Consider the following 15480-nt stretch of genomic DNA (forward strand, 5'->3'; position numbering starts at 1 on the left):
AATTTTTTCTGAAATATTAGAAAGTTTTGTTTAAAAGTTAGAAATATTTTTACGAAACTAGCAAATTTTTAACAAAAAGTAAAAATATTTTCTTAAAATAAAAAATTTTTGTGTAAAAACATAATGTTTTCTTAAAAGATAGAAAAATTTTGTTAAAACGTTTGAAATATTTTTACAAAAACAAAAAAATATTATCTTAAAAGAGAAAATTTTTTGCAAAAAAAAAATATTTTCATAAAAGATAGAAAGTTTTCCTCAATAATAAAAATATTTTCTGAAAATTTTGTTAAAAAGAATTTAAAATGTTACACTATTGCCTACATAACAATATTTAAATGTAAAATTTTATAATAATGACATGAGAGACACTAGATTTAGTTTCATTCCTTTTTTATTTTCTAAACACAAATCTTACACCATATTTTTTCTTTACAAATTGATACATCTGAAAATCATTTACATATAATTGATTTGAAATATGATACATAGAATAGCCTTGACAGCGTTTGAGTAAAAAGTAAATACAATATTATCCACATACATTGGATGTAGGTGATTGAAACACTTTGGAATTCCATAGTACGTCCGTGTAGGAAGCGGTATTCACGTTGTAAAATCCGGGAGGTTTCCCATATGAGTCATAAAACTCTAACTGTCTTTGATCATTCACAAATAACGCTAGCCAGTGAGTTCCAGGTTGTGATGAGTCATCTGAATTCGTGATAGCACATGTGTTTTCTCGGAGACTCGGAAGCGTATCTCTTGAATATACGCCTTGAAAGTAAGGTGTTGTTATCTTATCTTGCGATAAAATGTAGAATAGTTGCAATCCATCCATTCTTCAATTTCCGAAGTCGAATAAAATATTTCTTGACTTGTTAATTTCAATCAAATTTTCAAATTCGGCAAAAACGATAACGCATACTGTTTTTTCCAGTGATTTGGCAAATTTCAGTTCTAATCTCAAATTGCTATGCTTAATCAGATTTAAATGTTCTCCTGAACATAGATCTGGGGAGAGATTAAATCCAAATAATGTATTTCCGTTCCTGTAGTCTTCTCTGGAAATAAATATTCCTCTATCTTGACCCATTCGTTCCGTTCCATCAAATAAAGTTTGATAGGCACGAATGTATTGATTTTGTGAAAAGTTGAGTTCCAATGGATTATGGGGGACAGGTTGTCCATCTACATACACTCCAATAAAATTTAAATCAAAATGTTTAAAATCAAAAGGAGATTTTGTCAATGTTCCATGAAAAGCTTCATTATCTACACAACCAATAATAACCTTTTTAGGCATTTGACCCGAAAATATATTATCTTGAATAAAAGACATGCTCCCTTTAGGAATTGAATACACTTTGCATAGGACTCGATTAATGGGGTATTTTGCACTTGTTTTCTCGAGTGCTTTAGCATGACCAAGAAGCACTCTAGGGTTCACACGAACTTTTCGAATGAATAAAGAGACATGATCCAATACTACTTTAAATCCTTCAGATCCTTGTAGACAAAATTCTGGTTTGCTTCTTATTAGTTTTATTTTCAAATCCACTAAATTGAGTAAAAGACGTTCTTGATGAAATAAATCTGAATGAATGCAGCCAATCATGTCCACTGTTGCGCTTTCTTTGAAAAAAGCAGTTCTTTTATTTAAACCATCCTCAGAATCTTTATAAAATAACTCAGCAGTTAATTGAGATGTTTTGCTATCATATCCATGGTTTAGGAGAGTTTCAATATAGGCCCTATAGGGATAGGTATTACTTGAATTGGAAACTGTACGATCGTTTAAAGACACATCTACTTGAGAAAATAATGAATGTAGAAATAAATTCACAGGTCCTATAACATCATCTTTAGTGATAGCTGTATTGTTCGTTTTTACTATTTTCGCTTTCACATACAATTGTGTTTGACTGAGATCTATGTAATCTTCTACACTTCCAGAGACATGAAACTCTACGGGAGCATTATCAAAAACGTTAGAAAGAGGATGAAATTGTATCCATTGACCATCTTGAATAACTGTTTGAGTTCCAGGTAAAGTAAAAAGTTCCAATTCCGATTTTACGCACTCAGGAGAATCTTTCAACAAAAATGCCATTTTATGGATCAAAAATATCACGTCCACTCACTTTGCGTGCTTTAGATGAAATGAATCGTTTTTGCTTCTTACGCTTCCTTTTATAGTTTCCTTTCCCGACCATAGACTGCACTTTATCAATAGCTTTTCGTGCTAGATTTTTTCCACTTTCTTTAGTTCTTGTTTTGACGGCTTCCTCAAAGTTTTCTCCAGATAATACATCAGATGCTACTCGAGTTCCTGTTTTTAAAACTTCTTTTCCAATAGTTTTACCACCTCTTACTAAAAAGGGTAGTGCTGCTCTAAATAATCGACGAAATATACCACCAAGTCCATAGCCCTTTTGGAAATTAACACCTTTATAATAGGGCAAACCCGAGCCAATTTGACTCGCATAATGATCTTCGAATTTTTCAGCACAACAAACGTACGGTACACTCATCTTGACGTCTTCTATTCAAATGAATGATTCAAAAAACGCATCGTACTATTTATAGTATTTGTCTCATGCGGAAATGTAAAACTATAATCACTTTACCACTTTCAAAAGGTACGAAATCACCTGAATTCAATCTGAGCTCCACATGGATAGTTTGAAAGGAGTGTCTCGTTAAAGGTAAGTATTGTGGTCTATCATAATACTGGCTAATTGTTTCACCATCATATCCTTTTATTCGAACGATCCGCAGTAAAGGAGCTTGCGTATCTCCGACAATTTGTGGTGAAATTAAATCTGAGTAGACGTAAAAAACGGAAAAATTAGACCACGCGCCAGCCACAAATTCGCTTTTCTGGTTACCCGTAATGATTGCATCACGTTGAAATCCTAACAATTCACCTAACTTGTCTAAATGAAGGCTGCAACCTTGAACGGCGTTAATTTTAACTCGTTTCGTAGCTTTATTGTAATTTATTGTAAATCGACTAGGATTTTTAGGTAAAGCAAGTTGTATAGCTGATACAATATCGAACATTGATTCATAACAGCCCACATCAATTGTTTGCTTAACAGTCGATATGATATTACCGTTACTTATCTTGTAATGAAAATAATTGTTACTTTCATTTACGTTCAGCCAAGAATGCGGATAGATGATTTCAGATAGGCCTACTTCCCGTTCCCCTTTTAAATCCACTGGTATCGGTAACTGCGTCTTAAAATGGGAAATTTTGTTGTTAGGAAAAAACTGCATGGAGCTATCAGAGGGTAGCGTCACATAGAAAGACATTTTTGAGAATGAGTCTTCATAGGTTAAGTTTCACTATTTATACTTTTTGAATATCACTCACCCAGGCATTAAACTTTTCAGGATAACCTAGAAATTTAACAAAATATTCCGTGCTTCCTCCTTTCTTTCTCTTTTTGATAACTTTTTCTACGGGATAATAGCCCGAGTTGACTACTTTTTGTAATTCTTCTGCATAAAAGGTACCTTCGATTGATTCATTCATTAAATCTTTCAATTTATACACTATAGGATTTCGTGGAATTATTTTATCTATAACAAATAATTCTCGTGTCCAATTATTTTCATATCCTTTCTCAAATGTAAGTTTTGATTTACTAATGCGAACAGTGTCACCTATTTGAAAGACAGGCTTATCATTATTCACCTTATCACTATATAAATTATTCCATACTTCTTTTTGATTATCGATATTCACTGAGGCTGGTTCCATTTTTATACTTCTGTGTTTGGTATGATTATAACTATGGACTAATTTAGAAATGACGTCAATATATTTTTTCGTATTATATTCTGTAAAGTATTTCCACATCTTCATTTTTAAAGTACGGTTAAACCTCTCAACAATACTTGATTTAGTTTCATTATTCGTTGTAAAGAAATGAACTCCTAAATTTTTAAGATACTGCTGTATAAGTTTATTAGTAAATTCTGTTCCTTTATCTGATTGCAGTTTCTCAGGTTTTCTTTCTCTAAAAATAGTTTTTAAAGCTGGCAATACATTTTTGGCTGATTTGTCTTTAATAGGAATAGCCCAAGCATACTTTGAGAAACAATCTATACAAGTTAACAAATATTTATATCCATTATTAAATTTTGCTAAAGATTGCATGTCAACTAAATCAATTTGAAATTGTTCATCTATACCTCCAACAATCACTCTATTACGTTTAAATTTATGCCTCACAGGTTTATGCAAAGTATAAGAATCTTTAGTCTCCAACCATTTCTTAACGTCGCTTTTCTTCACCTTACCTTTCACAGAATTATAAATAGCATTTACACCTCCAAAACTTCCTGGATGTCCAGGTTTCGTATAAACAGATGAAAGTAAACGATTCATAATCTATTTCAAAAAAATTTTTGAAATTATCAGATTTTTTTTCTTTGATAACAATTTAATTCTAAGAGTTAAAATTAACACTCATAAACATTCTTAAAAAATAATGGTATACAATAATTTCTATAAAATTAAATAATAATACCTATTTAAGTATAAAATAGTTCTCCTTATTGTATTACAGCAATAATTTTTTCTTCTTCTATTTTAAGAACTTGAAAAAAGTATTATTTTGAAAAAGAAAATTCATGCCTGCTGAAAGAAAGAAATCTCGTTTCCTCTGAAAACAAAAGTTCACAGTAATTTTTACAAAATATAAAAATAACAACAAAATATTTTAAAACTTAAGTTATTTTATTTGCAAAAATCATTTTTAGCAGCAGTTAATAAAGTATCCAATTTAATTTCTTTTAAAAAACCTTCACACAAAAAGTCTTTAAGGGGTTGTCTAAACAACCTTCGTTCACTTAGTTCATTATTAAAATCCAGAGCAATATTCTCCACATGTAAGTCCAAACAAGATTCATTGAAATCGTGAACACTGCACACAACCTGGTCTAGAAAGTCAGCAGATCTGTCTACTGGCTTCAGACCTTTCTTCAGTCCAATATGTTTATACAACACAATTTTCAGGCAATCTTTCATAACAGGACCCGCTTCGTTGATGTCTGAATTCTTTGGCACCACTGGACACTGTTGATGGGTGGATTCTTGAAAAATGTTCAAAAAGTCCACGGACCTGTATTTTAAATTAATATAGCCGAATGTCACACTATCTCGACACTTCTGTAGTTCTCTCCATTGTTTGAAACTGATTTCCGTCTCGTGTTTGTATACGCGGCCACTTCTGCAGGTATATTCGTCCACTAGCAGATACTTTCCCTCGTCATTCATCAGCACATAAAATTTTTCACGGGGATTAGCTGGAGGGATCTCTTCCAAAGCCATGTTGATGTCTGCAATGCCGAAGATACATGTCGGTGGACCATGACAGAAGCAAGTATTAAACTGTTCAGGCTGTAGAGTTATACCATATCCTGAAGGATAGTATGAGTCTCCATATCTGTTAAACCTTCGTATGTGAATGGCTGATTTCTTGTTATACGTGCTGGCCAAAACGAATAAGTCCTCACCAATTGGATAGTAATACTCTGGAAAGTTTCCCTCCTGGAACAAACCTTTCCTCTTTGGTTCATCCTAATAAAATAAAAAGAAACATTTTTTTGAGTCAACAAGAACAACAATAACGTTTAAAATAAGTAACAACTATTAACAGAATGTAATTATGCTTTAAATTTAACTTAATTATACCTTTCGATTCAAATAATATTAAAGAATTTTTAAAGTTAACTAAGTTTTGCCACATGCTCTGCTTAAAAAAGAATTAATGCTAGAAGTTACAATAAAACAATTCTATTAACAATAAATTTAAAAGCATAGTAAATTACAAAAGAAATCAATAGTACTTACTTCAGTTTCAACGTGTTTTCTCTTTAAATATCCGTCCATAACAACTCGGCGAATCAAAACACTTTTAAAAACTTAATCGAGACACAACAGAAGAACAAGTGAAATACTAATATAAGAGGGGGAGGAAATTTAGTCACTCTATCCTTCTAGTTGCCAAACCAAGAAAGTATAACTTTAACAGCCAATCAGAAAAATGTTAAGCTGTCACATGCTTAACTATTTACCAGCGCAAGTGAAAGGAACTGAATTCAACACACACGTCATAGACCAAGATCTAGCTTGTTATATCTTATCAGAATGGCTCGCTCTGTAATCAGTAGTTGTGCTATCACACAAAACACGTCAAATCTGAACACGTGTATGGTCAGTACCGTTGCCATCCAGAGAAAGTTATAATAACATTAAGAGGTGCAGAAATAAATATTTAATAACTGTCAAAGGTTAAGTGAAACTATATCGATTAAACTGTATTAAGATATCGATATCAAACAGTTTTTATTTATACACGTGTTCACTATACAAAGGTTTAACTTATTAACACATATCTAACCAAGCATTCGTGGGTCAGTGGTTATGATATCCAACTACTGACCCACGAAGGCTTTTTGATGGCGTGAGTTCGATCCTCAGCCTTAATTATATTTAATAAATAATATTAAAAACAGATTTAAATAATAAAATAGATTTAAAGTTATTTTATTCCCACATAGATGGCACCACTAGATCAAAAGCATGATATCATTTATTTATTATGTAATAAAAGATGACGTCATAACTTCAGAATACACAATTTCTCCCCCAAATAACAAAGTTTCTAAGTGTTGCCATCCTTAAAAACTAATATTAAAAATAATAAGTGTTGCCACCCTCAAAAAACTCATAAATTAAATAATATTAAAAAAACGAAACTAAATTAAAAACAGAAACCGAAACTAAAAATATATTAGGCTTAAGAAAAAAAAGAAATAAGCTCCCCATGACGCTGCAGACGAAGTTTCGATTTTCAGGCGGGCAGAAATAAGCAACTTCCGGTTTATGGGCGGGCAGAAATAAGCAACTTCCGGTTGGGGCAGAAATAAGCACCCCTTGACTGCCCATCACTTCCGCCGCATAGATGCCTGCGCTTACTACTTCTATGTATATTCAATGTATTCTCTACAATCTTCTTGTACCGCAGTGGACTGATCGTTAAGACACGGTTCCCAGCAGATCACTGAATTCAAGCATCACTATCTGCGGCTAGTGTGCGGGTGGGTGACGACTTGGATTAGTCTGAGTAGGGACCGAGGGAACGCGGTATTGGTCCTCGTTAAACTGTTCTAAAGTAATGTGCTCGACTTCACATGCAGGTCGTCGGGCTATGGAAGTGGGGGTGCCATCCTTTCTGCAGAGGATCAAAATTGTGATGGCATGTCTTCGGATCATCCTCAGGGATGTTTCCCAGACCGTCGCTAATAGCCCATTGTGCAGTTCTAGTGCAACGTAAATGAACCACAACAACAACTGTAATCTTCTTCCTGAAGTAAAACGAACTGAACTGAATTTCAATTGAATGAAATCCATATATACCATTGTACAATTTTGTTCTCTTTCTCTCTTTTGTGCTTTGCTTTACATCGATTCTTTTGTTCTTCGTGTTTGATTACGAACCTAGATGCTTTTAAATTAGTTGTTAAAATGTCATTAAAGTTATGTTTACATTTCACATTTCTCCTTTTTTATCTTTGACGATTGAACTATCTAAAATGCAGAATTTAATACACGCAACCTATCTCGCCAAACCCTTTTTAAAGCCAATTTTGACCAAAATATCATCCTTCTATTCCTTATACGAAATAAAATTATTCACCTTTCCTTTAAAAAAAAAAACTGTTGGAGTCAACTAAAACAAGTTACGATTACTTAAAAAATGTCTATATTAGCTATTAAATTGTTTTTTTTTTCTTTTTTACCTTTTTCTCAAAATTAATTTTTTGTTTTTTTACCCCCCTTCATTCAAACTGCAATATCTTAAAACATTTTAGTTCAAATTATTTGAAATTTTGCATGAATGTTTTCTATTCATATGTCTAAGGAAAAGACTAATTAATGGAGTAAACCATTATTTTATATTTTGCAGCTAAAATAAAAATAAGTAATTGCTTGTTTTGGCCTTTTTACCAAGTAAGTTTCTATATTTGCTACAAAATATCTAAATATCAATATTATGTCTAATACTTAATCTGGTCCCTAAGTTGAGTTTTTATGACCATTATAAAGCAAGAATAAGCCAATTTTAATAAATTTTAATGAGTTATGAGATTTTGAAAAAAGGTTAATTTTTTATCTTTTTTGACCAGTTTTATCAGACATTTTTTAAAACTTTTTTTTCTCATTTCCATGTATGCATACTATGTCTTAGTTTATAACACACACCTAAATCTAAATAAAAAATTTCTCATTTAAAAATTTTGCCTCTGAAGGTATTTAGGTGTCTTAATATACGAACACTAAATCCACTATAAAAATTTTTTCTTCTTTCTTATCTTCTCAGTAAATTAAAGCCGTTGTTTCCTTTAAGCATATATTTTTTTTCTGCAAATTCTTCAGAAATGAAAAGCGCAAAATAAAATACTTACTGTACAAAATAGGGGTATTTAAGTCATCGTATAATTAAATAATACACAGTGACTTTTAGGACATTTTTCTATATGCAATCCATAAATGAACTTGAAAACAAACTTTTTTTTTCTCCCCTTTTTCTACCTGTTCCTTCTTTTTTTTGTGGGGAAACATAAATAATGGTTTCTCATAAGCATTAATTTCCTCCCATGTTCTTCAATTCATCATAATAGTGGAAGAACTTAAATTTAAATAATATGCAATAACTAAGGCACTTCTTTAATAAAAAATCCATACAGGCTTTTTTCCTTTCTCCTGGATAATATTTCCTTTTTCTGCCCACTCCTTTTTCTTTTTTCTGGAAAAAAAGGAACAAAAATTATGATTTCTTTGAAGCATTTATTTCCTCCCGTATTCTTCAATTCGTCATAAAAAGAGGAAGCACTTAGAATTAAATAATATACCTTCCGCCATTTTATTTCAATTAGTTTAAACTCCGTGTAGAGTAAATGCTGTACTATATCAACTAAACCCAAGAGAGAGAATTTATCTTCATTTGGAATTGCACTACGCTATCAAAACGGGCAGTTTGCTTAGATAAATAAACGAGCTATGGAGAAATCCTTTATATGAAGCCGTGGAATGCACTAAAAGTCAACTTGATTTGTAATTTAATGAAAGTAGTCTTCTTTAAAAAAAATTAGATTAGCCGTGGTTATTTACACGAAGAAGTGCAGAATGGTTTTGAATATACAAAATTTTTCTGTCGTTCAGATTTTGTTTTCGATTAAAATAAATAGTATAATTTTTAACATACGACAAAACAATTATTTCACTTAAATTTAAAAATAGTTATGGTTTGACTTATCATTGAAAACTTAGATTGTTTATTCGTGTATAATAATTACATCTTTATCGAAGCAAGGAAATAGTTAACTTTTCGTTATAAATAAATAAAACATAACAATGTAGAGAAAGCAATACCCGTAAATAGTATAATTTGGATTGTAAAAAAAAGAACCTTCATCAGATTCGAAACGCAAAATTAAAAAGAGAAGCTCAGAGAGGCAGAAAAAAATTGCAAACAAGTTACAACAAAGAAGGAAGATTGACTGATATATGTGTAACAAGCTTGAACAAGATAATCAAACAAAAGGCATGTAAAACTCAGGGGTGGAAATAGAGGGAAATCCACCAGGTTTTGCAAGATGTAAATAAGAGTTAAAGTTCATCAACTAATATTATTTCTTTTTCTTCTCTTTTTTCTTCTAGTAACTTCAACTGAGCTGCTCATCCAGAATGTTGGAAGTGAAGAAGTAACATATCATCTGCCAAGAAAAGTGATCTTCCTGACCAAACTCCTCAACTGAAGATTTTGTAGTTTCTTTTAAGGGTAGTCATAAGAAAATTGTATTGTAGACCACAAGAAAATATACGTGTAATCTATTAAAAAATTTCATTTACTGATATCAGCTGCTTTTAGCTTTGTTAAAGTATCTATATTTGTTTAAAATAATAGTTTTTATTCTTTCATTTTTTAACTGGCGTTGAACAGCTAACCCAATTTTAGTTTTACGGTTATCAGTGTTCAATTCAGCAGCCCAGTCATGTTTAACAAAATCCAGATAACAAAGAAACTCCTGTTTCAAGCATCAGACAAACTAGCCTTCATGAGAAACTTTTTGGATGGAACTAATCCACATTTGCGTTACATGGCGAGAAAAAAAACCCCAAAAAATCTTACATGGTTAGCCCAATTTCAAGTGCATTCAGATCCGGCGACTGCTGAGAATATTTAACGTTATTTCTGATTGTCTTTACGAGATGAGAGCAGAATTCGAATCGGCCAGCTGGAATTTATTTTGTTACCTCACTGGCAGTCGAGAGCTTTTTTCCCTGAGCCACCGCTGCTCAAATAAATTAGTTGTTGTTGTTTCCAATGCCACTTGCTACAAGGGCAACCTGCTCGGTGAAACAGAGCAAATTTAAGGCAGAGTGTGTGTTTCTTGTTTTTCGGTGGCGCCATCTCTGGCCAAGAATTCGACTTCTGCCACACCATGCGTCGCACCCGTTTATAGGGTGGACCCATTCATACATCCATTCATTCATCCACAGATCGTAATTTTGACCTGAATCAGAGAACGATCGATCTCCAATCCAGTACCCCCCGAGGTATTGATTTGTTATGGGAACATGGTGAACTTTTGCGACTCGACAGATTTAACGTGCATCAGTAACTTTACTACACAGGGAGTCTTCGGCAGGCGGAGTTCGAACCCACGAACTCTCGGAGATGGGCCCAGCGCCCTACTGACCAGGCTATCCCGGCCCAATAAATTAATTTGAAGTTTGCTTCTGTTTTCTTAAAAAATATTTTGTTATCTTTGCTGTTGATGGCTCTTAGAGCCAGATTTCTATTTATCATTTCAGCAGGAGTTTTTAGCAAAATACCCACGAGCTATTTTTCCTCACCCCGGATCACAATAGTTCTTATAACTATATATTTGTGATAAGCATAGCACATTTTAAGTATCATTAAATATTATAATTGTGTTCTTTAGGTTAATAATAAAGATGATTCTTTTTTTTAAATATTTAAAGATAAATTCTTTAATTATCCTAAAAATTAAAAAAAAAAAAAAAAAGAAATCTGGAAACGAAATTTTCTGCTAAAAAAAATCCCGTATTTATATTTGCTTATCAGCTTTCTTTTGTTATTTAAGGCATGAATTTAATGTTTGACGTCAGTCTTATACGTAGGGAATATAACAACGGTTTAAAGTTTTAAAAAATACTGCTTTTTGAATATTAAACGTTTTTCTTTTCCCCTGAGAAGTTAGACGAAACACAAACCCAGATTACAGCTTTGTTTTCCTTCATTTTAAATCAAACTGAACATTTAAAAAACAGTAATGAAAGTCTGCATTTTGTCTCACAGTCTAAGTTGACTTTACAATTTTTTTTAAATAGGCTTACACATTCATTAAGTGATATTTATTTAGTCTACTTTTATAGTTTCTGTTCTCAACATTTTATTTAAAGCATAAACCTAAATTAAAAACCCGTCTGTAAAATTATAAAAAGCTGCTTAAGAAAGTGTAACATTAAACTATTTGTTAGATTTAGCATTATTAAGAAAATGTAAACGAAAGCAGTTTTAAAATATTTCAAAAAAATAATAAAACAGTAAAAAAACTGTTTTGGAGTAAACATAAGCTCTTTGAAGAAAGTAAAAACTCACTAAAGATGCCAAGCAATGTAAAACCGATAGTAAAAATTAAACACTTACAGAAACAAAATATTTTTTAAACATAACTAAAGGATAGCTTGAAATATTATATTCTTTTTTGTAATATTTTACGAATCAATCAATAAAAGCAAAAATTGCTCAGACATCCTATTTTTTTAAATTCATCACCTAAAAAAGCTCATTAATTTTTTCTCGTTGCCACCACCTGAATATCTCTTCTTTTTTTTCTTTTACTTTCGAAAATTATTTCGTTTTAATCAAAATCTTCTCATGCCTGCGATAAAATTTCCTGTTGATTGAGGTAATATTTTATTTTTGATGCAAAGGTAATGAGGAAAAGCTTACCATGATTTTATTTTTAGAATAAATTTTTGCATTTTTATAAAAGATGTTCAATTATTTTATGGATCAACTCTTTTTTCAACAGTCAAAATTTTTTCATAAATTTAATAATTTCGAAAATATTCTTTTTCTAATGGTTAATCACACTATGTTTTTATATTTTTAGAAGCAATCAATGCGAAAGAAATTATCTATTTTAATTGTCTCCATGATCCAGAATAACAGGTTTTTTTAAAATAAAGATGAAGTCTGCTTAACAATTTGATAACAGCCTTATGATTAAGTTGTATTCATTATTTTGGGTTTTTTGCTTTTAACAGTATTCTTATCCAAAATAGTTTCTAGAGAATAATATATCTTTCTGACTAAACTTTAAAAAATCTTTCATCTTTATAAAGAAAGTATGATTTTACAACTATTAATGATTTTTAATAATTGCATTTTTCAGATTAAATAATAATTCCTTAAAAATAGCATTATTTTCTGTAACTACAAAAATTTTTATTTTTCATTTAAATTTTTATTTAAACTTTATTTTTTAATTACCAAAAGTTAAATTTATTTTAAAATTTGAAAGATTTTTTTAATATAAAAAAGTGGAACGACATAAATACAGCTTCAAAGTTCCAGACATTCCTTGTAATATTTTATAACTGGAAATCAAAATCATGAAATTTTTAAATTTATTTAAGTGACATGAACAAATCATCATTCTAAAGTGATCTTGATCATTATCTTGATAATGCAATATATTGCATTATCTTGATCATGCAATTCATTTTATGAATAATAATTCCATAAAAATAGCATTATTTTCTGTAACTACAAAAATTCTTTTTTTATTTAAAATTTTATTTAAACTTTATTTTTAATTACCAAAAGTTAAATTTATTTTAAAATTTGAAAGGTTTTTTAATATAATAAAATTGAACGACATAAATATCGCTGCAAAGTACTAGACATTCTTTGTAATATTTTATAACTGGAAATCATAATCATGAAATTTTTAAATTAATTTAAATGACATTGACAAATCCTCATTCTGAAGTGCAAAAAAAGTCTTAAAATTAGCATAATAGAAATTAAATTTAACAATTTGAATAATTCATATTCTGATTATATTGCACCAAAATTCATTTCAGATTTATTTTTAAACAAGTTAGAGAAAAGAAAAAATAAGTTTCGATGAGAGTACTATATTTCATTTCCTTTTCAATTTTAAAATCAATTCTCTAGAATACAAGGCAGCAAATTTCCCTATGATAAAATATAGCTTTTCTAACTATTAATTTAGAAAAATGATACTAATTTGCCTCAGGAAGAAGATATATGATAAGAAGTAAAAGACTAAGATGACAAAAAATTAACACTACAAATGGCAGCACAGAAACATCATATTAATAGCTCGCATATATGCTTGAAATCAATACAACATTATTATATTTATTATGGTCAATAAATATTTCTCATATTAATATATCTGATGCTAACATACTTGTTTAAGTGCAAAAATACTGACAATTGCATACTATTTAAATATTGCTTTGATTATAAATATTATCATTGAATTTATTAGACCATCATAACGATCAAAAATATCTTTCAATTTTTTTTAAATAAAAATAATAAATTTTAGATGCTATATTATTCAAACAAAATGGAAAATAATTGTTGCCTAACTAAATTCTAAGTAAATTGTTTATATTTTTTGAATGAAAAAGTTTTTATGACAATCTTAAGTAAACATTTTTGAGATACGACCTTGTAAAACAACACAAGGAATTGTTGAACAATGAAGATACGATAAATGATTCCCCATTTTATTAAAATTTCATGAGCAAAGATACTTTTAAGAAGACCTGAAAATAACCACTTGCCACGTGACGAGTCACCAAGACAAGTGGCGGATTAAATTAAATAAAAAACGGGTCACTTTTAACCATCCCTTTTTTTTAAAGAATTCTTTAATGAGGAAAGTACACCAATGTAGAAAAAGATTCGGGAAAATAGAATTTTCATTACTATGTCACTACAGTATTCAAAATTTTGATACTTCAGAATACATTAATTTGTGGGGATGAGTGTTTATGTGGAAGGAGAGCTTCTTCACACATTTCAAACTGTGAGTATGTTTAACTGAATTTGGTCGCTAATTTATATTATTTTTATTGATGAATTAACTTTGAATAATCATAGATTATTTTTATAATGATTTTTTTTTTGAATAAAATTTAAAACAAACAAAAAACTCTTTGTAAAAAGTGGCTATTAAATTAAAAGGAACTATCGATATCAGACACCGACTTGTAAAAAGTGATTACAATGTCATAAGAGTCTACCGTCCACTGGCTATTAAACGAAAATTTAAATTTTCAGATCTACCTTGAAATTAGAAATTAAGTGTGAAAAAGTCCGTCCAATTCCCGTTTTTTATAGAAATATAAGAATGCGTGTTTGGATGAAAATATTTGAAAAGCATTACCAATTTTTTGAGATAATTATTTTTGGATAGGGTCGTTCTTAAATTATGTATTTAAAACTATGTTATCAAAGGAGAGGTATTTTAAATTGGCATTTAATCTAAACAAAAATTTTCTTCTAAATTAAAATTCTTTTTGAATCGAAAGTTGACAAATCTGAAAAACAAATCTAAAAATGGAATGGTTAAAATTGTCAGATTTATTTACTTTTTATTTTAATTTTATGACTTTAAAGTAATTACCATTAGTTTGTCTTGAAACAAAATTTAATCTATGAAAACTTTTTGTGCAAAATTTTTTTTCTTCTAAATTCTAGCATTTACATTGTACTAAGCTTGGATGCTTACTTAAATATAGAAAATGAAATGATATATTTAATATAAGAAAGAGTGCATGCAACAGATTCTATATAATATCAACTATAATAATATCCCTAATACCAACATAAAAAATATATATGTTGCTATATTTATATATTATAATTTCAACCATAAAAAGAATTGGAGGTGCGGGGGATCGAACCCCGGGCCTTTCACATGCAAAGCGAACGCTCTACCACTGAGCTACACCCCCTTCATATCTACTTGAGAAGTATTTTAATCATATCTCTTTGCGTAAAACAGGTAAAAGATTTATCGATTGAGTAAAACAGGTGGGAAAAGTAGGTCAAAAACTTAAGTTCCTCCCATTGAGTTGATTACGTTGATGATGTGTTCTTTTTTTCTTTTTAATTTTTAAAGAATGAATTTTATTTAGTTCTTGTAATTATTTTTATTTTATTTTATTTCTTTTTACTTATTTACTCGTTTTATTTTTTAATACGTAGTACAATCGTGTATTTAATAACCTGTTCATCTTTCAGCAGATTTTCATTTAGTTTAAATTGTAATAGTATTTTTCTTTGAATTCTATGTTCGCATACTTTTTTTTCTTCCTTTTTT

The 15480-nt window shown here is 30.0% G+C and overlaps 1 protein-coding gene and 1 non-coding gene across 2 annotated transcripts; both read right to left on the reverse strand.

Moving 5' to 3' along the window:
* Positions 1-529: 529 nt before the first annotated feature.
* LOC147802487 (uncharacterized protein F54H12.2-like) lies at positions 530-2110 on the reverse strand. Its single transcript, XM_087152724.1, has 3 exons — positions 1771-2110; positions 926-1632; positions 530-796 (listed from the first exon to the last, which is right to left on the reverse strand). The coding sequence occupies exons 1-3, from the start codon at positions 2108-2110 to the stop codon at positions 530-532; spliced, it is 1314 nt and encodes a 437-aa protein (XP_087008850.1).
* Positions 2111-15040: 12930 nt separating this feature from the next.
* On the reverse strand, positions 15041-15112 carry TRNAA-UGC (transfer RNA alanine (anticodon UGC)). The gene has a single exon. It is a non-coding gene; the product is annotated as a tRNA-Ala (tRNA).
* Positions 15113-15480: the final 368 nt, after the last annotated feature.

The sequence above is a fragment of the Parasteatoda tepidariorum genome, chromosome 10 (genome assembly GCF_982258835.1).
Source record: "Parasteatoda tepidariorum strain Cologne lab strain chromosome 10, Ptep-v5.0, whole genome shotgun sequence".
In the NCBI taxonomy this organism is placed as follows: domain Eukaryota; kingdom Metazoa; phylum Arthropoda; class Arachnida; order Araneae; family Theridiidae; genus Parasteatoda; species Parasteatoda tepidariorum.

Bases quoted from the DNA above. Each gene is read 5' to 3' on its own strand.
- LOC147802487 (XM_087152724.1), bottom strand. From the start codon at position 2,110: ATGGCATTTTTGTTGAAAGATTCTCCTGAGTGCGTAAAATCGGAATTG. The intron at 1,633-1,770 runs GTAATACCTATC...CTTTTTTCAAAG, and splicing joins TCGTACAGTTTCCAATTCAA to AAAGCGCAACAGTGGACATG. The intron at 797-925 runs GTATGCGTTATC...TCGCAAGATAAG, and splicing joins CCAAATCACTGGAAAAAACA to ATAACAACACCTTACTTTCA.